This window comes from Triticum aestivum, chromosome 7D (assembly GCF_018294505.1).
Source record: "Triticum aestivum cultivar Chinese Spring chromosome 7D, IWGSC CS RefSeq v2.1, whole genome shotgun sequence".
Lineage (NCBI taxonomy): Eukaryota > Viridiplantae > Streptophyta > Magnoliopsida > Poales > Poaceae > Triticum > Triticum aestivum.
In genome coordinates this window covers 630,189,200-630,214,273 of record NC_057814.1, presented here as the reverse complement: position 1 = coordinate 630,214,273, position 25,074 = coordinate 630,189,200, and the positions used below count along the sequence as shown (strand labels likewise).

At 43.4% G+C, this 25,074-nt stretch overlaps 1 protein-coding gene across 1 annotated transcript; it reads left to right on the top strand.

Annotated features, from left to right (window-relative positions):
* Positions 1-23,430: 23,430 nt before the first annotated feature.
* LOC123170343 (uncharacterized) lies at positions 23,431-24,508 on the top strand. Its single transcript, XM_044588192.1, has one exon. It carries the CDS (start codon positions 23,477-23,479, stop codon positions 24,386-24,388), a length of 912 nt encoding a protein of 303 aa, XP_044444127.1. The 5' UTR covers positions 23,431-23,476; the 3' UTR covers positions 24,389-24,508.
* Positions 24,509-25,074: the final 566 nt, after the last annotated feature.

Genomic DNA, 25,074 nt, shown 5'->3' with positions numbered 1-25,074 from the left:
ACTTGATTCACCTCTCAGCCTACACACTTCATCTCGCAAATCTCCAATCAAATCACTCAAAAACTTCGGCAGAGAATCATCATGCCATTCAACATAGCCACAACCACCATGTTGTAGCAATAGAAATCAGGGTTTGAGAGGGGACAAGATCTACTGAACAGAAAAAGCTCACCATGGCATCCACGCAGGCATAGTACCTCCTGCCAGTGTTCTGACGCCTCCATGAGATCCATCTCGGGGCCTTCCGACGCGACGTGCACCAGCAGAGCTTCTCTGGCTCGTACGCCATCGGGCTCTCACGGTAGGGCACTGGCAACCTCGATTCATCCCCTCTCCTTCCAGAGGCTCGACGGAAGCTGGGAGCCTGAGAACGACCCGAAGACCACGACATTGCCTTGGACGCAGCCGCCGCCGCCGCCCCCTGCGAGATCGCCTCTGCCGCCGGCCCACTCAGGAATCGCCTCCACCGTCGCCTAACCCTAGTATTTTCCCCAAATCCCCAACCGTTCCCTGTTCGCCCCCACGCATTGCTATTCTAAGCAGGGCCACCACATTGACGGTGGCCACGTCAGCGTTTGTTTGGCTAAAACGGCACTAACTTGAGCCATCTAACAGCCATCAAACTGAATCTGACAAAACTAAGGTTTGATTTGGACCGGGAATCGTAAGTTTAGAGGTATAACTCGAGCCATCTAACAGCCATCAAAGCAACATATTTCATCAGAGGTATAACTTGAGCCATCTAAGAAAGCATTAGCTAAATAACATAGCATAGTGGAGTTCAACATAACCATAGATTCTTATAAACATAATCAATAGATTCTTACAACATTAGCTAAAGACCATAGAATAGTGGAGTTCAACATTGTTCACAACTACTACATCCATACATTACACTTCATTAAATCACCCTTCACAAAAGATAAGCAATGCCTTCTATCAAAGCAACATATATCATGATAGGTATGCTCTGCTTCATCTACCCAGATCATCTTCATCTACCTCATTCCTTCAAGATGTCATGGATCAACTTCAACTTCTCTTTGCTCTTCTCCAGTGAATTGAACTGAACTGCTAGATGGAGCTTTAACTCATCCCTGCATTTTATCAGATTCTCATGTCCCCTCTTGAGATAAGACATGTGAAGGTTCAGCTGCACATTCTCTTCTGTGAGTGTTTTCACAGCCTTGGTGAGCTCATCAACCTGAATCTTTAAATTGTTGTCGCCTTCAGTTAGATTTTCCTTCTCTTTCAAATGATTCATCTCCAGGTTCCTAATAACACTGCCTTGAGCTTCTAGCAGGTTCATCAGTACTTTATACTTCTCTTTCAGCTTCAAGTTCTCTGCCTCTTTCTTCTCCATCTCATTCTTCATGCCAGCCACATCTGATGCACTGGCAACCTCAGCTCTCTTCTCCTTAGCTTGCACATAGCTGAGATCCAACACCTTGTCCTCCTGTGCACTGAGAAGTTGATGGACATCTTCAACTAGTTTGTCATAGTTGGCATCCAGATTCCTTTTCTCTTCTATAAGGTGGTGGATAGTAAGTGAACTTTCCAGGTTATCCTTCCTCCTAGCATGCCTACTGTCTTCAAACATTTCCCAAAGCTTCAACAATGCATTTTGCATTGTGGGAGGCCACTATGGGTCAACCCATGCAAGAAAACCACAATTCTCACTTTCCTGCAATATAGCAAACATTTATATTGTTACTCTCTGAAGAATTACAATTATAAAAGGGCACTTTAAAAAAATCAACTAAGATCATAAGAACTACAACCTATACATGTGGTCAACTAAACAGTGCTACTTCTACGGCAACCTATACTGCCTCAATCAAAAATTAGCATCTACACTGCTAACTAAGTTGCTGTTCATATATAATACTACAAAAAATTGGGCAATTTAACTAAACAAGAATATACATGAGCACATGCCTACACAACATGTTGCAGTGAGCTTCAGTACTAATAAATAACTAAACTATGAGCATCTCCACTACCAACTAAGCTGCTGCCCATATATATTACTAACATCAGCTGGCATCTTTAACAAAGGTGAGCATCAAAGCTACTAACTTACTAATAAATAACTAAACAATGTGCTACATCATCAGTAGGAGTACTCCATCAGTAGTACTAACTTACTAAACAGAGGCTACCAACTATATTACAGTGAACATAGAGAGAGAGCATGAATCTTACAGTAGTCGCGCAGAGCGCTCCCCAAAATTTTTATCACCCTTCTCCCGTACAGGACTCAAAGAGGTGCGGTTTTGGAGGCCTACTGTCCCGACCAGCGGTGCATGGCGCAAGCCGCAGTGCGGTGCTCAGGAACTTGTGGCGAGAGGAAGAGGATCTTCTCGTGTGTCTCTCTGGAGAGGAGCGACCTCTCTTATATAGGCACAGGAGAGGGACGCGGACAGGCTGCGACGGGAGGTGAAGCAACGGAGGGAGACGAAGCGAACAGGCAGCACGCGAAGAGGTGCGCCGTTCGTATTCAGTCTCCACTACAGCAAAACGTTTCAGCTCCCGTGTGACTGTTCGTATACCCATCGTGCGTGGCAAAAATTTAGATATCGGCTCGGCTCATTCCCGCGGCGCGGCGCGGCGAGGCGTGGCGAGGCGGGCGGCGGAGGAGGAGCGCGCGTGGATGTCCCTCTTGTTCTCATGCTCATACATGTGGGGAAAGAACCTCCCTTATAAAGAGGTCCAACTCCCTCTAAACTAGCAATGTGGGACTAAACTTTAGTAATGTCCCTTGCCTTGCACGAATGGGCTAAGTGGGCCTCAAAGATTTATTAGGAATTTCTGAAATTGTTATTGGGCTGGCCCATAAGTAGATAAAATTCCAGCAATCCCCCACCAGATCCTAGAGGCACATAGAATTTGCCTTTAGTTCCAAAACACTGTTTTATATACCGGTACTGCAGTGGAGACTGTTAAGTTGAACTTCCACCTAGAACTCTATGCTACACTAGTAAGCAACTTGAACAGTGGACTGGGCCTTGAACTGCAAATTTTCTGCGAATCTAGCTTCACACAAAGCCTTGACCGATACTAGGCTACCGTGGGTCTTCCCCGCGGGTAGAGCTTATGCGTCATACTTCGAGACCTTTCATGAATTTACTAGAGAGAACCCTACTCTCATAGATTGCGACGTTTAACAATCAGACTCATATCGGTGCGTTCTTCAAAAGATGTTCTGCAGGACAACATCTCTGCTTCAATGAGCCACTTAGAACACATTAAGATATACATCAACCTGCCATGCAAATTAGGAGAGTATTGCATATTCATGGAGTGGTATTGTTAATAGTAAGGATACTCTCCTCTCAGTTCATCAACAGCTTGTCTTCCACATCTAATTCACGGGATCTCCGATCACAAAGAATAGGTTACCACTGTGAACAACTCATATTGTGAGTCTCATACCCATCTCCCTCGATGCATTATCTATCACATTACATGATAGACCCTTAGTAAAAGGATCTGCCAGATTTTTAGATGTTTGGATATAATCCAATGCAATAACTCCGGAGTTTCTCATTTTCCTGACAGACTTTAACCTTCTCTGAACGTGTCTTGATGACTTCATGTTATCCTTTGAGCTGCTCACTTTCATGATCACAGTTTGATTGTCGCAGTTCATAAGGATACCCGGTACAGGTTTCTCAACAACCGGCAAGTCATTCAAGAGACGACGAAGCCAATCCGCTTCGACCGTAGCTGTATCTAGTCCTATGAGTTCTTCGTCCATTGTTGACCTCGTTAAGATGGTCTGCTTGCAAGACTTCCAAGAAATAGCGCCACCTCCATGAGTGAATACATATCTGCTCGTGGCCTTTATCTCATCAGCATCTGAGATCCAGTTTGAATCACTATACCCTTCAAGCACCTTTAGGTGCCCAGTGTAGTGAATTCCGTAATTTGCAGTGCCTTTCAAATAACCCAAAACTCTCTCTAGAGCTTTCCAATGCACATCTCCTGGTTTTGACACAAACCGGCTTAGTTTGCTAACAGCAAAAGAGATGTCAGGTCTTGTAGCACTGGTTAAATACATAAGCGAGCCAATAATCTGAGAATATTTCAATTGGTCTCTAACAATTCTTCGATTCTTTCGAAGCAACACACTAGCATCATATGGTGTTGGAGAGGGCTTGCAGTCACTATAGCCAAAGCGACTCAAGACCTTTTCTACATAGTGATATTGAAGCAATATAATGTAATCCCACCATCTTCGTCTCTCAACAAGTTGATGTTCAGAATGACATCAGCCACTCCTAAATCCTTCATCTCAAAGCAACGAGATAGGAAATCCTTGACCTCCTTAATAACCTTCAGATTAGTTCCGAAAATCAGCATGTCATCAGCATACAAGCAAAGGATAACTCCCTCGCCCCCACCATGGCGATAGTACACACATTTATCAGCTTCGTTTATAACAAAGCCTGCAGTTGTTAAAGTTCTTTCAAACTTCTCATGCCACTGTTTGGGTGCTTGCTTGAGTTCATACAAAGACTTCAGCAACTTGCACACTTTTCCCTCCTGATCATCTACTACAAACCCATCTGGTTGTTCCATATAAATTTCCTCATCCAACTCTCCATTTAGGAAAGCAGTCTTAACATCCATTTGATGAACGAGAAGACCATGTGAGGCCGCTAGAGAAAGTAGTACTCAAATAGTGGTCAGTCGAGCCACAGGTGAGTAAGTATCAAAGAAGTCTTCACCTTCCTTTTGGGTATAACCCTTGGCTACGAGATGTGCCTTGTATTTCTCAATAGTACCATCAGGCCTAAGTTTCTTCTTGAATACCCATTTGCACCTTATAGGTTTGCACCCATAAGGACGATTAGTGATCTCCCAAGTTTCATTTGGCAAGATGGAATCCATCTCACTATGGACCGCTTCCTTCCAGTAGTCAGCATCTTCAGATGCATAGGCCTCTGAAATAGAACTGGGAGTGTCATCTATGAGATACACAAGAAAATCATCACCAAAGGACTTTACAATCCTATGTCTCTTGCTCCTAGTAGGAACTTCATTGTTCTTCTCCACAGGATTTTTAAAGTGATCCATCGAAATGACAGGTTCAATAATTGTAACTGGTTCCTGATTCGATGAACTAGGCATCTCCTGATTAGATGAGGTAGTCATATCCTTCATGGGAAAGATATATTCAAAGAAAGTCGCATCATTCGACTCCATAATCATACCAACATGCATGTCAGGTACCTCAGATTTTACAACCAAGAACCTATAACCAATGCTATGAAAAGCATATCCCAGGAAAACACAATCCACAGTCTTTGGTCCAAGCTTGCGCTTCTTTTGGATTGGCACATTGACTTTCGCCAAACAACCCCAGGTTCGTAGATAAGAGAGCTTTAACCTTTTCTTCTCCCATTCCTCGAATGGATTTATCTCTTTGTTCTTTGTGGGAACTCCGTTTAGGACATGACATGCAGTCAATATCGCCTCCCCCCACCATGCCTTGGAGAGACCCGATGTGTCTAACATGGCGTTAACCAAATCAGTTAGAGTACGGTTCTTTCTTTCGGCCACCCCATTTGACTGAGGTGAATAGGGAGGTGTCCTCTCATGGATTATACCATGTTCCGCACAAAAGGAATCAAATTCATTTGAAAATACTCTCCACCACGATCGGACCTAAGCCTTTTGATCTTTCGATCAAGTTGGTTTTCCGCTTCGACTTTATAGATCTTGAAATAGTTCAAAGACTCATCCTTAGATTTCAGAAGATACACATGGCAGTATCTAGTGGAATCATCAATTAACGTCATAAAATATTTCTTTCCACCTTTTGTCAACACATCATTCATTTCACAAAGATCTGAATGTATGAGTTCTAGTGCTGCAAGATTTCTTGTTTCTGCAGTTGTATGAGACTTACGAGGTTGCTTAGCTTGCAAACACACTTGACACTTAGATCCCTTGACAGTGGTGAAACTAGGGATTAAGTTTAACATCGCTAGTCGCGACATGCAACCAAAGTTAACATGACAAAGGCGTAAATGCCACACATTTGATTCACTATTATTGCACACATGATTAACAACTTTATTGCAAACGTCTGACAAGGATAAATGAAACAGGCCTCCTCACTCATAGCCTTTACCACCAAAAGTTCCAAACTTGGATATTACAAATTTATTTGACTCGAAGACAAGCTTGTAGCCATCTCTACACAGAAGAGATCCGCTAACAAGATTTTTATTGACGGAGGGGACATAATGCACGTTCTTCAGCCGCACGATCTTCCCCGAAGTAAAGTTCAGATCCACCGTGCCAACACCACGAACAGAAGCACTTCAACCGTTGCCCATCAGCACGGTGGAAGTCCATGCGGTCTGATAATACAAAAACATGGAAATATCACCGCATACATGTACATTAGCACCCGTGTCAATCAACCAATCAGGAGAATGATATACTGAAAGAATAGTGGGAAATATACCATACCCAGCATCCTTCATGTCAGTGTCTCCAATGCCAACATTAGCGGTCTTGCCGCCTTTCCCAAGATGACGCTTGTCATAGCGATTAGGGCAACTTGGAGCCCAATGATCAGGATCTCCACACACATGACAAACACCTTTCTTCTTGTCATTCTTCTTGAAGTTCGTGTGCTGCACAGTCTTGTTCTTCCCATAAAACTTTGCTTTACCATCAAAGTTGCCCTTGTTCTTGAACTTGTGGGGCTGGAAGTTCTTTTTCTGTACCAGATTGGCACTAGATCCTCTCTCAATACCTCGAGTACGGTTGTCCTTTGCTCTCGCCTTTTCTTCCACATCAAGAGTACCAATGAGATCCGGAACGGAAAACTCCTGCCTCTTATGCTTCAGTAAGGTAGCAAAGTTCCTCCACGTGGGAGGAAGCTTAGTGATGATACCTCCGGCAACAAACTTGTCCGGTAGCATACAATTGAAGTGCTCAAGTTCTCTAGCAAATGGCTGTATCTCATGAGCTTGCTCAACCACGGAGCGCTCTTCAGTCATCTTGTAATCATAGAATTGCTCCATGATGTACAGCTCAGTGCCAGCATCCGAGACCCCAAACTTGGCCTCGAGTGCGTCCCACATATCTTTTCCATTATCAATTGACGCATAAGCATCAACTATGTTCTCACCAAAACACTCAAAAGAGCAGCCTTAAACAGAGTATCCATTTTCTGAAAAGCTTGTTCCTGTTGGGCATCATACTCCCCTTCAGGTTTGCCAAGAGTGGCGTCATAGCAACTCACGGTTTAAAACCATAAGACTGCTCTCACATGCCACCTCTTATAGTGGATACCCTCAAACATAGGAGGTCTCATGGAAGCAGCAAAACCACTTGGTGTAAATTGCCTATAATAAAGTTTTTGGATTGTTGGAAATATGAGCAATTTACCAAATGATTTTATCAACAGAAATACTAGATAAAGCATGACTAATATAGTAGAGATAAAACAAGTCATGTGTTCTGACACAGAGAAGGTAAATAGCATCTGCATATATGAACTATAGCCTAGCATATCTAGAGTAGACATTAGAGCTAGTTGCATATATGAAGTAGAACCTAACATATCTAGGGCAAGTAGTAGTACGAGAAACTGTGGCAGGACATCTAACAGAAAGAAGAACACATACGGGACAGTAGCAGCACTGGACTTGGGGTCGGTGTCCTCGCCAGCCATGTTGTCGAGGAGGTTGTCGACGTCGGGGAAGAAGTCGTCGTCGGGGAAGTAGTCGCCGGAGTCTGGGGCGTCCGTGATGAAGGAGTCAGTAGTCGCGCAGAGCGCTCCCCAGAAACTTTATCACCCTTCTCCCGTACAGGACTCAAAGAGGTGCGGTTTCGGAGGCCTACTGTCCCGACCTGCGCTGCACGCCGCAAGCCGGGATGGAGAAGATTGTAGCAGCAGCGCAGTGCTCAGGAACTTTGTGGCGAGAGGAAGAGGATCTTCTGGTGTGTCTCTCTGGAGAGGAGCGACCTCTCTTATATAGGTACAGGAGAGGGACGCGAACAGGCTGCGATGGGAGGTGAAGCAACGGAGGGAGACGAAGCGAACAGGTGCGCCGTTCGTATTCAGTCTCCATTACAGCAAAACGTTTCAGCTCCCGTTCGTATACCCGTCGTGCGTGGCAAAAATTTAGACATCGGCTCGGCTCATTCCCGCGGCACGGCGAGGCGGGCGTGGCGAGGCGGGCGGCGGTGGGGAGCGCGCGTGGATGTCCATCTTGTTCTCATGCTCATACATGTGGGGAAAGAACCTCCCTTATAAAAAGGTCCAACTCCCTCTAAACTAGCAATGTGGGACTAAACTTTAGTAGTGTCCCTTGCCTTGCACGAATGGGCTAAGTGGGACTCTAGGATTTATTAGGAATTTCTAAAATTGTTATTAGACTGGCCCATAAGTAGATAAAATTCCAGCAATTACTCTGCAACAGTGCCACTTGCCTTGTTTGACACAATAAAACAGTTAAAATCCTCACTACCTCACCACGCGGGCCTACCACTGCGCACTCACTCTCTGAATATGGATCCGTAATATACTCCCTCCGTCTCAAAATTCTTGTCTTAGATTTGTCTAGATACGGATGTATCAAGTCACATTTTAGTATTAGATACATCCGTATCTACACAAATGTAAGACAAGAATTTTGGGACGGAGGGATTATGTACATAGTACTGGATCAGCACCATCTACCTCCAGAAATAACTGCCACTGGGAAATCGATTATACATTAATGCTTGAGTGAGTATCAGGTGCTCCCATGATACGGGCTCGTGGGCCATTGGATCACGCATTGGACGACATCAGAGGAGCTGCTGGATGCCTCGATCTACTGGACCTATGTGCAATTTTCAGACTCCTAGGATGTTTTTTTGCGAAATGTTCCAGAGAGCTGTAGGATCCCAGATCAAACGGCTCCCAAGAGCCCATATCACCATGGCACCTGAGGCACCGGATATTTTCCCCATAATGTTTTGCTTGGTTCTGCAGAGCGTACACGTACCTTCTCTTCCCTCAAACATATTTGTTCGTCGCTGACCAGGTCGGGTCTTCTTTGATCCGGCGCCTGGATGGATCTACGCCGGAGGTGTTGAGCCTTATGGTGCTTCCCTCTCTGGAGTTTTCGGGTCTTGGCTGCTGCCAGATCCAAAGCAGATGAAGATTGGTGGTACAGGAAGAGGACCGGAGGAAACTTTGGCCGGCTAGCTCGGCCCGGCATCGGCGACGGCTTTGACGTCGTTACCCATCTTGATGGCGAAGTCGAGGTCCCTCCTATCCACCTCCGTCCCGTTCCCGGACGAAAGTCCAAAATCCGTCTTGGATTGGACGGCGGCGGTGCCCTTTGCGTCGTAACCTCCATGGAGGCGCCGTCTTGGGAGGCTTGGGCGTTCGGGGGAGTTGCTATGGGTGAAGGGCTTCGTGTGTCAGCTCCAGCAGCGGCAATGGTGTGGAGGGTGGCAGGAGGAGCGGCATTCTAACCGCGTCAGATGCGTCTGGTAAGAGATGTCAAGTCATGCCTGGCCGACAGGTGCTACGCTGAGTCATGCCTAGTCGGCAGGTGCTACGCACGACAGATCTTTCAGAGTGTCCGCCTCGGGATGGACGAGCGCAGAGCGGTGGAGCTGTCTGGCGTCGTGGTGGCGTCGACGGTAGCTAGACCGTGCAAGGTTGATGCAACAGTACAGCTCTGAAGATGGTTTGGTGGCAGGTGGCTGCGGCGGACTCATACCCGGCGGGCGTCCTGGTTGAGGAGTGCGCCGGACTGGTAGGTACCCCATACCCGGCAGGCGTCCTAGTTGGGACCTCAGGTTTTAGATGTTTAGGTTTGGCTGCGATGTCTGTTTGGTATCAGGCCCAGACTATCAGCGCCCCTTTATCGATTGGATAGGTGTAGCGACAGTTGTTGCTTAGAAAGTGGCTTTAGTCTTGCTGTTGTATGACTTTGTAAGATTTTGTGAGAATTATTAATAAAGTGGCCGTATGCATCGCCCAGATGCAGAGGCCGGGGTCATCCTCCTTTTTTTAAAGAAAAAATTGTTGGCTACATGACCTGAGCCTGTGTTTGGAATCAAGTTGCGACAACCCGCACGAGTGGCTGGTCGGCAGGATTCTCTCTGGTAGCTAGCACTACTGGTAGCGATGGATAAACAAATAAGGCCCCATCATTGTATCTGATCGTCGATGGCTTGCCGTCCCACAAGTGACAACGCACGCAGCAAAATCAACAATGGCTGCGCCTGCACACTGATATATAGCACGGAGCACGAGGGACTCGGGAAGCATCTCCACACCCACCGAGAAGTTGTCGGTTGCCACAAGCCTCCTCTTTGCCTCGCGGATCATGCCTTTTCATAAACGGTGAAATCCATCTATGAACTCACCCGTACGCTCGCTGTCCGCAAATAATTGCTAGGATCATCCCCAATCGCTATCGCAAATAATTGCAAGCTCGCCGGGCACAAGCCACAATTCACCGTCAAATTTAGTATTAAACCACTAATCCACGTACACAATCATTGTACAGTAGTATATGGGTACACAGGTACAGTACTGTAATATAAAACTACGAGTCTACCATACCTCGCACAGTTGTATTAACTTCTAGTGCCTGACAAGAGGTAGGAATGCCGATCTGGCAATGCATATAAGCAGCCTCGAGATCTGGACACGCCAAGGCCACCATACCTCGCGGATCATGTCGCCCTCTGGGTGCTTGTGTATTTACTGGACTTATTTCTAACTCTTCTGCACTATTCTTTTCTGTGGTATGATTGGGGAGAATATCATATGAAAACCAATATTTGAAAAAAACTTTGTCTAAATCTTGTTGAAAAGTTTAAAAAAAATCAGGAAAAAATCTGCCAGTCTACTACGTGTCTCTCGCAACTTCTGCAAACTTAAAATCTATGAGCTCAGTCTCTCGGAGATACTTCCAGCTTCAGTGGTAGGTTTGTGCATGTGTGTTCATAGGGATGAGTGTTTGTGTGTTGTGAGCGTATGAGTGTAGTTTGTTTCTAGAAAAAAAACTTTACATTGATATTTTGTTTGACAAGTACTCCCTCCGCCCGTAAGTACTTGTCACGAAGATGGATATAAATGGATGCATCTAAAACTAAAATACATCTAGTTACATCCATTCCTCCGACAAGTATTTCCGAACGGAGGGAGTATACTATAACATATCCATTGCCAATAAAATTCTTTAGTACATAATCAAGTGGATTTACAAACCCAACTATCTGGTATTAATGAACCCCCCCCCCCCTCCTAATGTGAATTTGGGTTAAACTATATTCTCCTGAAAATAAATCAATTACAGGGCCACCCCTACCGTATTATTGAAAAACCCCGTGAAGAATATTTTAGAAAAATATTCTTTGTATATAATTTTGCTCTTATAGAAAATAGTTTATTAACAGGTGCAATATATTTATTTCATTTCATTTAGTAATTTTTTAACAATAAACTAAAACACCAATAGTGGCACCAAATTATATGCTGTCGCAAAATAATGCTACTCAAGGACCTAGACCGTCTGAAACCCGGAAAATTTCAATTTCATAACCATGTATAATGATTGGTTGCATTATAAAATTATTTTTTAAACAATTTGGATCATTTTCAGTACAAACCTATCAAGGCACATGCATAAGCATTGTTGTGGCTATTTTTCATTACGATTTTCTCCAATGAGTCTGAGGATCACAATCCAATGGCGAAGCCGTCATCTCACCTCGAAAGTTGGATGGTGAGAAAACTCTACTCACGCTGCACCAAAGGAACGAAAGGAATATATGGCTTTCGGCTCCATAGTGGCGACTCGTAGGTCATCACCACAATGTGGTTAGAGATGAGGCAGACGATCGTCCCTGTTTAGATGCTATACATGGGGATTCGGGGTCGCCCACCCCTTGTTCATCATTGGTTGCAGGGAAAACTGGGCCACCTCCCTCTAGCCTGCCACATGTTGTACAACAGGGAAAGGGAAGAGAGTTGGTGGAGTCCTTGATGAAGATGTTTTTGACTGTAGAAAACTCGCAGTGTCTTGAAACCTATATCTTCCTCAATTCGGTGCAAAATGGTGAATAATGAAAAAAAGCATTCATGTTCCCCAAAAATAAGAAGGAAAACATAAGAATGAGCGAGTCAACCATTTACAAATAGAGAAGTGTGAAGTTGGATAGTTTGGTAAGTATTGTTTACAACTCGTGCTTGGGCTTTATGTTCCGCATTGTAGCCAGCAACCTGATTTTCATTCAGGCGGTCCATTTAAAATAATAAATTGTTTAGTAGTGGAACAAAATGGTTTGTGGATCCATGTAATTAAGGGATTTGACTGCGAAGGGCCATTTGTGATGTGCTGGTGTATCCCATTTACGAGGAGGTCCATTGAGCTGCAAAAGCATCATCTTCTCATTTTCTCAGTCTCTCATCGTAGGGCTCGCTTGGGATTACCCAAGGATGGTGACCCGCGGCAGATCCAAGAGTCCGGAGGGTTCTCTAACCATACCAGATTAGATAGGCGTAGGGCTCTATGCTTGACGGAGACGGAGGACACAAGATCATTGTCATGGAAAGGTAGTAGGGTAACCCGAAGATCATGATAGGAAGTTGAGTCTCTGGAAAGAGGATCTTGACAATGTAGTTTTCGAAGAGGAGGAGTCGCCGGCAGAGGCGCGACAGTCAGAGTCCATACTAAAAAGGAATACATAAGTTTCTATTTTTTTAAAACATGCCATCATGTAGGGACTGAGCACAAAAGGTCCTAATTCGGGCTCTGGATGAGAATCTCTATACACTACAATTTTCATACCTTGGAGATTGGAGAAAGGTTATGCATGTAGGTCCTTGGAAGTCTCACGGAGCGTTGTATGATGGATTTACCAAAGAGTAAAAAATCTTGTTAAATCACTAGGGTATTTGGATACAAATATCTGATCTCCCTAATAGAGACAACATTTTGATCAAACCATTGGCAGCAAAGGTCAGGGAGTTTCCCTTGGCCTAGCCAACTTCGGATGATTTTCTGGGTAGCTTCTACAGTGCAAGAGTTAAACTCAATGTGTGTAAGCCTCTAAAAAATGTAGTCTCTGTCACTAGAGGAGGTCGAAGACGTAGTTTCGTAATCAAGAATGAGCGGTTGCCCGGTTGGTATGTTGTCTGTGGCACATTAGGCCATGTTTTCAAGGAACATTGCACACCCATCCGTGCCCCCAAAATCCAAATTGATCAATTTTTGTTTTTAAATAATAGAATTGAAAAGAAGTTAAACTTCACCTTCATCAAACCAACCCTAGGTTTCCACTACACTTGGAAGATGACTTTAGAATCAATGTATTTGCAATGTAGGGTCCTGCCAAACTTAGTTTTTGATAAATAACAAGCTTCAATAACTATTTGGATTGGTTGGGATTATTAGGATAGCAGGTCAATTTTCTAGAAACTATGCAGTATTGGAGATTCATATCAAAATTCTTGGCTTCCATTTAAATTTCCAATAATCCCACAGTATCTTCTCATGTAATCAAATAACAATAAATTTATTCAGATATTGTTGCTATGAGTAATGTCTCGGTCAGATGCACGCACACATGCGCAATGTTGGGTTGAAATATGTCCAATTTCAGTTTGGAGTTTGATACGTCCTCGATATATCTTTAATTTTTTATTGTTCCATGTTATTATATTATCAATCTTCGATGCTTTGTATGCATTTATATGCTATTTTATATCATGTTTTGGGACTAACCTATTAACCCAGTGTCCAGTGCCGGTTGCTACTTTTTGCAAGCAGCAACCGAGTAAGATTCCAAATTCATCCATGAGCATTCAAAACCCATACATATCTAACGATTCATGATGATTGCAAACACATGTATATCTAACAATTTGAAACACTGGACCTGGTAGGGATACATACCGACTCCAGCACCCATTGAAGAAAATGTCTATGATCTAGACATGCTCAACCGTCGGCTTCTAGAGTCTCCTGAAAGGACCATCAAGGCCCTAAAGGAGGTGAATGCCACACTAATGGAGGAGAGGGGTCAGCTGATGGACGAGAGGGCTGGTCTCTTTGATCAAACTCTTAATTAGGCCGAAGGAGCATAGGGAGCAGCTGATCGAGAAGATGGATAAGCTAAAAAGGAGAGAAATCTCCTCAAGGCCGAGAGAAATGTGCTCAAAATAGAGAAAGCTCATTTTTAAAAACAGAGAGAAAACAATAGGCACAAGATTCAATAGATCAAGGCAATCCTTGATCAAGAAGTGTGATCGACCACCTAGGGTATCTAGTTTGTTAAGTAGATGATGGTTTGTTAAGTTGAACTACCTTAGTTCTTGAACTAATAACTATTATGTACTTTGTTAAGTTGATGATGTAGTACCTATAGTTTGTTGAGTTCAACTAATTGATGCGCAATATCTTAAATAAGTTGATGGATTACCTAGCTGCATGTTTTTTATAAGCGAAAAAATAATTGCTGGTGTGACGCCAACAAAGTATGTCAGTGCTAATATATACTTACTCCTGGCATTGGCCACGTGGCACTCCATTAGCATACAAATAGTCCTGACATGCGCTCCAACGCCACAAGCAATTTTTATCACTAGCGTCGTATTGGACGTGTTGGCACCCAACGCCAGCCAGGCCAATTTTACAAGCCAACAACGACACACACACACACACACACACACACACACACACAACCATACCAGCCACTGTCAAAGCGAAAAAGTACGAAACAATCCTTGAACTTCTAAAAGAAAGTTGAATCTAAACGTGAACACCTAATCGTTGAAATCAGCACACCAAACTCTCTGATCACAGTTTATTTTGAACCTTGAGAGCATTCCCAACAGCAACGGCACACGGACACAAACACACAAATATCGCCGAAGGGAAAAAGTCCAAAACAAACCTTAAACTTGTAGATCTAAGCTAAATCGAACAATGAACACCTAATCCCTGGACTCAGTAAACAAACTCTTTGATGTCTGTCTATTTTGAAACTTGAGAGTGTTCCCAAAAAGGGATTGTCGAAGTGGCTGGTCAAACCCGGGATTGTTGGCTGCAGCTGAGGCTATATTCCGTCTGCCATGATCCCTATCATGAGGTCGCCTACATGAGTCGTTGCTGGGCCGGCAGAATAACCACGTGCCAGTGTCACGTTGACGTCAATCTTTTTTTCCTCCATTTTTTCCAAAACAATTGTATTATTATTTTACTACTGTTTATATTTCGAAATAATCTAAATATATATGCTATGAAAAACACTTCACATAAAATTTGAAAAAATGTTAATCATGCATTTGACGTGTATAGAAAATGTTAATCATGTGTGAAAAAATATTTAAAGCATTTAAATAATATATGTAAAATGTTTTAAAAAATATGTGTACCGCATGTGATACAATAAAGAGATGTTCCTTACATTCCAAAGAATGTAAGATTTAAAATAAATGTTTGCGAGTTTCAGAAAATGTGTTAGTGACATTTTGAAAAGAACGTGTATACAATGTAAAATTTTGTTTGCCTAACATAAAAAAAATCACATACCATTAAAAAAATATAATTGACCTTTATTTTAAAAGAAGTGTGTACAATTTAAAAAATGTTTAAACAATGAAAAATTATTCTTGTAGTTTAAAAAAGAATATGTTCATTAAGAAAATATAATTGCTTATTGTAAAAAAAGCAAAGAATAAACTAAGAAAAAAATAATAAATAAAAGAAAATCACAAAGAAAGAGAGACCGAAAAAAGTGTGAAAAACAAAGAAAAAAAGCAGATAAAAACAATGGAAAAACCGGTGAAAACAAAAGAAAGCAAGGAAAAACAAAATGAAATGAAAGAGAACAAAGAGAAACAAGAGCGGTGCGAGCGAACCTACAGCTACACACAAGTGTAGCCTGGGACTGCGTTAATGGCCCAGTCTGATTTGCTTGCCCGTAAAAATAAAGGTCATTCGTAATGTCCAGCCAACTAGCCGAAGTAACTAGGGTTTGACTCGCCATTTCAGCGAATACCAAATAAACACTCTTAAAGTTCAAAATAAATCTGTATCAGAGAGTTTGGTATGTTAATTTCGGGGATTGGTAGTTTAGAATTCATTTAGCATTCTTCTACAAGTTTAAGGTTTCTTTTGAAGGTTTTCCTCACGAGGTAAATACATCACTGGTGCTTGAACTTGCCACAAATGTGCACTTTGGTGCCTGAACTTGCAAAATACATTGAAATAGTTTCATAGCTTGGCATGGACGTGCATATACAGTTCAAATATCGTTTGTATACGTCTACAACGCTCAACGAGGCGCGCCATTATGACATGGGGCCCGCTGTCAAGGACTGGATGTCTTGTGGCTTTGTTTTTTGCGGAGACTCCCCTGGTATAATTTTTTTTCTTACAAAAAGGCCTTCAGAGAGAAACTGATAAATTGTAAAGAAAATCAATTATAATAATTAAAAACGGGTATGGGGTTGGAACCAAAGACCTGATTCAAATTTAGTGTCATGAAAAGATTCATACACCTTATAAACATAAAGTTGAACAACATAAATTAAAACGATTATTCCAGCAAAATAGGGGCATTGATTTGAACCAGCAACCGGAGGCTATATAGTGGATGCACATACCATTCCAACCGACAACATCATATGGTAAAAATGATAAATTTAGGTGTATGAAATAGCGAGCCCGTCAGGCTAAAATAGACCACAGTGTGGCTCAGTTTTCGACGTGTTTGTTTTTTATTTCAAATTTTTAAATATGTAAATTATAATCGTGTGTTACATACGATATAGATATATTTAAAACAAATTACATTAAAAAGTTCATATAATTTCATAAAATACCGACGCAATAATTTAACAAAACTACACATACTAAAATTATGAATTAAGAATGTATTTTATAATTTTAAAAAGTGTTCATATTTCATAAAATATTAAAGTAATTTTAGCAATGTTCATATATTTTAATATATCCTCATATAATTTAAAATTTTCACATTTTTAATAAAATATTCATGTAGTATATAAATGTGTTCATGTTTTAAGTTAAAAAAACTATGTTCTTTTCAAAAGTTTATATAGTATAAAAATTTGTGTGTTTTCTACAAAAGTAAATACAAGCCTAGTGCACCCTTAGATTGCGGATCCGCACATGAATAATTCTTGAATCATATAAACATGTTTATCATTCATAAATTTTTCCAATTGAATGAATATATTTTAAAATAACACGTGAATTTTTATTAGATGGCATGAAGATTTTTGCATTCTTTAGAAATTATGTTTATCATACAGTCATAAAGAGTAGTTGTACTTTTGATACATGAGAACTCATTTGTTGGAGTGGCATCCGTGACTTGTCTGTAAGCTTTGGTTGGATGTTCGAGTCACATAGTCTGTACTATTTTTGTTCTGTTAATAAATTCCTTTTATTTATACCTCGCAAATAAAAAATTCCTTCTATTTATATTGTTCCGCCTATGTTTATAAAGGTTATGAATCTTACGAATCATTATGTAATCGCAAAAGTGAAGGTAGCCCGTTGGAACCACCACAACGCCAGTTTTAGTATTTATAGTTATAGTTTTTATTTTATAATTTGTCAGTTTCTTCGCAAGGGCCTTCACTACAGGAAAAAACTTATAAGCCGTGTACGTAATATACTCGGCTTACATCGATTTAAACTCGGTGTAAAAAATTCCTTCTATTTATGTTGTTCCGCCTATGTTTATAAAGGTTATGAATCTTACGAATCATTATGTAATCGCAAAAGTGAAGGTAGCCCGTTGGAACCACCACAACGCCAGTTTTAGTATTTATAGTTATTGTTTTTATTTTATAATTTGTCAGTTTCTTCGCAAGGGCCTTCACTACAGGAAAAAACTTATAAGCCGTGTACGTAATATACTCGGCTTACATCGATTTAAACTCGGTTTATATATAAGCCGAGTAAAACTCCCGGCTTATAGCACTCGGTTTACAGTCAACCAACTTATACCATATAAGCCGAGAGCCGGACCAAAAAAGCCCGGCTTATGTATAAACCGAGTATTTTCACAGGCCTCTCGGTTTAATAAAGTAACATGACGGTAGCCTGATGTTAACGGCCACATGTCACTGTCTATATAAGTCGATTGGCATCGTCCGTGCATGGTTTAAACATAAACCGAGTGCACCTCCGTACGCACGGTTTATATATAAACCGGGTGCAACTGCGGACGCACGGTTTATATATAAGCCGGGTGCAACCGCAAACCGCACGGTTACTATATAAGCCGAGTTTCGCCCGACAACAACATGGTTTTTATATACATATATAAGCCAGGTGCCGGTTAACCGAGGCACACGGCTTATATAGCCTGCCCGTGTGTCCAGATGGTCTATAAGCCGGGTGCCAGGTGCTGGGCTACATGGCTTATATGTTGGCCGCAGCTCTATGTCTTATAAGCCGGGTGCCAGATAGCTGGGGTACACGCTTTTTTTTTGGTACTCGCTTTAGCACATATATCCAGTAGTACATTTATACAGCAGCACATATATACAGTAGCACATCTATCCAGTAGCACATATATCCAGTAGTACATCTATCCAGCAGCATATATATATAGGGATTGACTATTCGTCACCCTGGGTGAGGAATAGTTATTCTTCAGCCCCCTCTATTTTACCACCAATGCACTGTAATTTTACGTTCCGTAAGTTTTGTCTTATTTCTGACGTAAAAAGAGACTGTAAGAAAATATATAATCGCCATAAAAACATTTTATGTTATGTAAAATTACAAACGTAAAAACGTAGTGTAAAATATACATAAACTCCAAATTTTCTTGTCTTATGACCTATATTTTTAGTTACTTATACCAAATTTTACGTAGTGAATCAAAGGGAATGTAACTATTTGAATTCTAAATGTAATTTAATTATGAAGTGATCGTAACATTACCTCAGGTGAAGAATAACTTATTCTGCACCCTGGGTTATGAATAGCATCACTATTGTTTAACCATGAATTCTTGCTGTTGAAACAGGGCCTGCTCCTCTCGAAGCTTGGCATTGGCCTACAATATGCCATCACAACAAGTTCACCATCGTTGCAATACAAAGAAGAAATCACAAGGAAGGTCGATGAAGCAAAAGATACCTCGAGTTGATGGAGCATGTGCAGACCAGGCTGTGGGCGACGCTCTATAGCAGGACCTGAGCTCGACGTGGTAGGACGGAGGTGAGAGAGTTTTGGGATGTCCTTCTTACGGATGGCACCGTCGCCAACATATAACCGACCACGCTTCTTGCCATCTCCCGACTGGAGGCCTTTAGTCCCGGTTCATAAGGGCCTTTAGTCCCGGTTCTGGAACCGGGACTAAAGGGTCGTTACTAAAGCCTCCCTTTAGTCCCGGTTCTTACACGAACCGGGACTAAAGGCCCTCCACGTGGCCGCTGCCTGAAGCTCCACCTTTAGTCCCGGTTGGTAACACCAACCGGTACTAAAGGAAATTTTATGATTTTTTTAAAAAAAAAATTTGAAATTTTTTTATTTTTTTTTATTTTCAAATTTCTGAATTATTTTAACCTCTAATCTCTAATCACCCCTCATCACTGCTCAATTTAACCTCTAATCTCTAATCACCCCTCATCATTCCAAATCATCTAACTTCCCGGACGGTCACCCATCCTCTCACTACTCCAGCCCAAGCACGCTTAATTTCCGGGTTCTATTCTCCCTCGTTTCCAAGTCTGCACTTGTTGTTTTCCTGACAATAGTAAGATGTCAATCCTATTAACCCTCAGGAATTTAGCTTGAGTATGAAGTCACACATTTCACTGTTTGAGTTTGAAACTATTGTTCTACAAACAATAATTATTTAGTAACACTAATACTTCTTGAATAAGTAGTTTGACCATAGTTTGACCAAAATTCAAAAAAACTGAAATAATTATTTAGTAACACTAATATTTCTTGAATAATTAGTTTGACCATTGTTTGACCACAGTTTGACCAGATTTGACCAAAATTCATAAAAACTGAAATAATTATTTAGTAACACTAATATTCTTGAATAATTATTTAGTAACACTAATACTTCTTGAATAAGTAGTTTGACCATAGTTTGACCAGATTTAACAAAAAATCAAAAAAACAGAAATTTGAGCATAACTTTTTTTCCTTTTAGAATTTGAGGATTCTAAAAATTTGCAAACCGGCCGTAGGCCGTCAAAATCGGATGCGGATTTTCGTGCTGAACATTTTGATATATTATACATTTTTTTCTGACATTGTATGCAAAAGTTATAGCCGTTTTACGTTTTTCCTACACTTTTTGCAAAACATGTCCAAATTTAAGTTTTTAAATTTTCCTAACTAGTACATGTAGTAACATAACTACATCTGGAAGGATTTTAATTTTTGAAGTTTTTATCATTTTCTTTTGCTTTTTACAAAACTGAAAAGGCGATCCACGTGGGGGGGGGGGGTAGAGTTTGAAAATGGACCTTTAGTACCGGTTCGTGCCATGAACCGGTACTAATGCCTCAAACCCCATTAGTACCGGTTGGTGCCACGAACCGGTACTAATGGGCATCGCACCCTTTAGTCCCGGTTCGTGGCACCAACCGGGACTAAAGGTCCCATTTGAACCGGGACTAATGCCTGTACGGTGCCCTAGCCGCTCGAACCGGGACTAATGCTCACATTAGTCCCGTTCGTAATGCAACCGGGATTAATGCTCTTTTCTGGCCGAACCAAAGCCCTGTTTTCTACTAGTGACTGTATGCATCAATCCTCAAGCCAGCGCCTGGGTTGACCCACCCCCTTCCGGTTTCTTTAACTTGCGGGAGAGACATAATCCCGTGAAGGTATTGAGCTTCTCTTGGCCCTCACCTCTCTCCCTATTCCGCAATAGAGGCAATAATATCCATAAGAGCACAAGTTTAGAAGTTGAGAAGCCGAATGATATTATTACCTTCTTCTGCACGTAAGCGTGGAGGTTGAGGTTGCCTTGAAGGTGTACCGGACCACCCATCAAGGCACGCCGCTCCGAAGCCATTCGATGTTGGGCCCTCCACTCCGGGTCTATCCATTTGGATATGATTTGCTGGTAGCAAGGAACATTGTTGTTGCACCACGAGGGAACCGCCTGAAGTATGCCAAATACATCCAACTTAGGAATGAAAGTAAGTTGTTTTGATCCATGCAATCATAAGTAAAAGGAAACTACCTTCATGTACATGGAACGGGTGAGATGCACTCTCCCGGCTAGAGACTTTTTGAGAACATTTTGCGTTCTTGCGCGAAATACTTCACCACAACATCAACGCGCGCCTCATAGGGCATGTCTTGGACAATCTTCTTGGCAATCGCCTCCACAACCTCATTAGCTTCATCCTTCATACCCTCGGCGCAAGTAAAGAAGTCCTGCCAAAGTGCATAAGAGGATAAAACAGTTATTAGTGCAATGATTTTAAAGATTGGCAAAGAAATAACTATGAAAATTGACAAAGAATTTTACCCAAAAATCATTGACCACCCGCTCGGCGGCACTACCATACACCGTGCCCCACTTGTCTTTGGTATCCGGAGCTCGTTTCCAATGCTCCCAAGACCAAGCTGGCTCCTCCTCACCGTCTCCAGGTAATAATGCCTGCAAAGACATCCAATGATGCTGCTTGGCTGGCGTGGCACTTTTATGTCTTCTCCATCAACCACCAAGGCCCTGCACAATGAAAAGGCAAGTAAGTTAGTATCTGCAAAAATCTTAAAAGTAAAGACACAAGTAAGAGTCCACACAAACACTTACCTCAGACCGGCTGGTTTGACAATGAGGCCCTTATGTGGATATGGTCGCGAAGGGAGCGTGGACACCCCACGCAACCAGATTTTGCTCTCCTTAGGAACCGGCCATTCCATCTTCTCTGCCGATGTCTCGACCTCATACTCTCCCCCCTGTAACTCCTCCTCCACAACCGGCTCCTCCTCCCTCTCCTCCTCCGACTCCTCCCTCTCCTCCGACTCCTCCCTCTCATCCTCCTCCACAACTAGCTCCTCCTCCCTCTCCTCCTCCGCTTCCTCCTCCGACTCCTCCTCGGAATGGACGGAGGGGATAGGGCTAGCAACATGGGATACAGTGGTACGACCACGTCGTCTACCTCGGGTACCATCCACCGTGGCTCGCTGTGTAGGTTTGGCCCTGCCTGCCTGTGTGGAAGTTGCCGCACCGGTGCCCTTCTTTATGACCCTCCTCACCTTGCCTAACCTTTCAATCACATTGCCAATGCTTGCAACTTTGTTCCTTTTGTTGTAAGGCACCTGCTATGAGAAAGAGTAGTTCAATTAGTTCATGTTTAAAACTTCATATGTAAAACTAAAGCAGTTTAGAAATGGATGTTTAAAAGTTCATATGCAGAAGTAGAGCAATTCATAAGTCCATGTTTAAAAGTTCATATGCTATCACAAAAAAATCATATGCATAAGTTCAAAATCATAGGGCGAGAACTTGGCAAGAAGCACAAGTTCATAGTGCATAGAGTTGTCTTACAACTAGAAGTACATAAAGTAGGTAGACTCGATAAAGTTTACATTCAGGAGTACAAGTTCATAGTACATAGACTTGGTTTTCATCCAAAAGTACATCATCACTATCGCACGCGTCTCATTGATACAAGGTCATAGTACATCATCACTATTGCCGGGTGTTTTTTTTCCCTTGGCTCGGCTTAGAGGAGTATAAGCCGGGTGCCCGAAAAATAGCACTCGGCTTATAGGCTAACACACGGGAAAACCGAATTTTCCTGTAGTGCTTATTGTACAAAAAATAATTCCAGAGGGGTTTCCGCAAAAAACTAGGGCACACACCCTTGCCTCCGACATCCAGTCACCGACATCGGTCCCATGCCATGTTGGTATGCCTCGTCAGCGTCGCGGACGTATACAAATGTCATTGTAACCGTATATGCACGTCCATCTCAAGTTATGAAACCAGTATGATGTATTTTGCAAGTTCAGACACTAAACTGCACATCCGTGGCAAGTTCAAGCACGTCTTTCCTCACCAAAGCGGTGGCTCGGTCGCTTTCGCACGCTCCATCTCCTTCCCCCTCGGCCCCTTGAGGCCTTGCTCTGCAAAATCTCAATCAAAAACCTGGTTTAGTTCTCGCGATTGATCTGCAATCACAAAAAGAAGGAATAAAAACCAAGAAGGATCCTGGCATTACAGTGCAACAGTGCCACTTGTTTTGTCTGACACAACGGTACAGCTGAAAACATCACTCACACGTGCACGCCCGCGTGTCACTGTCAGACAACAGCTCAACTGATACATCAATTGAGGGAGCTTCGCTGGGATCACCGTCTCCATCTTTATAAGCCAGCAACGCCACACAGACGCAAACACACACGCACGCACCCATCATCAAGCGTAGCTATCTAGCTCTCAAGTGACCAGCTCGGCGGCAATGGCGCGCGCCTTCGTGCGCTCCATCTCCTTCCCGCTGAGCCCGTCGAGGTCGTCGTCCTCCTCCAAGCCGCGCGCGCCGTCGTCATCGTACCATGCGCGGTCCGTAAGCCTACCGTGCCGGTCGCACCCGATCCTGGCGCACCTCCACACCCACATCCGCGCCGTGCGCGCCTGGGCGCAGCAGGGACCAGCGGCGTTGGCCGCCTCCGTGGCCGTGGGGCTGGCGCACGTGGACGCGCTCCACTCCTCGCTCGGCGACCTGCTGGACCTGCCCGAAGCACAGGCCGCGCTCTCCGGCGCCGGCGGCACCGTGGACCGCCTCCTCGACTCCTTCCTCCGCCTCGCCGACGCGCACGGCTGCTTCCAAGAGACCGTAGTGGCGCTCAAGCAGGACGTCGCCGAGGCGCTGGCGGCCGTCCGCCGTCGCGACGGGGCGCGCCTTGCCTCCGCCGTGCGGTCCCAGTGCAGGGCCGGCCAAGAGCTCGCCCGCCTCGCCGCCACGGCCAGGGAGTCCGCCGTCCGGCCCACGCGCCTGAGCATCCTCGGCGGCGGCCAAGGCAGCGCGGCGGAGGTGGAGGTGACGGGGCTGCTGATGGAGTCGGCCGCGGCGACGGCGTCGGCGTCCGCCGCGCTGTTCGGTGCCGTCGCGGCCATGTCCGTGTCCGTGGAGGCGGAGTCCTGCTCGTGCAAGGGCACGGCGGCGCTGGTGTGCCTGGTGAAGAAGAACAAGAAGAAGTCGTCGGCGCCGGGGTGTGGGGAGGAGGGGGTGGCGGTGGCGGCCGTGGCGGAGAGGCTGGAGGAGCTGGAGGAGTGCATCGAGGAGCTAGAGGCCGGCAGCGAGAAGGTGTTCCGTAGCCTCGTGCAAACCCGGGTCGCGCTGCTCAACATCCACACGCTCCACATCTTCTAGCTTTACTACTATCACTATCATCCATGATCCATCCATCTTAATTGTAGTACTAATGAAATTAGTGCTAGCAATCCAGTGTAACTGTAAATAAGTTAAGTAGATGATGAATAGAAGAAGGAATTTGTGCAACTCCTGCATACGTCTGATTGTAACTCAATGTTAGTAGTACTACTAATCTTGGATCTGCACATCAGTTAATGTTTGGAGTTCAGTACACTTCATGTTGTTAAAAACAGAAGTGGAGAGTGGTAAGATACGTAGTGCAGAGTTAGAAGATGTACAACTGGACGCAGCTTCAGTGACTAGCTGCACCTACCTTTGAGTACGTAACAGGTGGGCCCAACACGTTGCTGGCCCATATGTCATACACCCAAAAACAAGCTCGGTCCTGTACAACTCATGTTTATTCTGAATCTAGAGTTTAATTAAGAAAGTGTTTTTCACTGCACTAGACATGATCCTTCAAGAATATTAGATGGACCGTGAATTCGGAGACTTTGAATGCAAAGGCCAATCGGTGATTTACAGCTGAAGCCCATATACGGAGTGGTCACCGTCCTCTGAATGAAAAATACGCCTCTTCTCAAAATATAAGGTGTGTTTGATTTTGCATTTTCTTTGATGCATGATTTTGATAATCAATCTCTATCTCTACCTAATAATAATAAAGCGGCTATCGTTTCTGG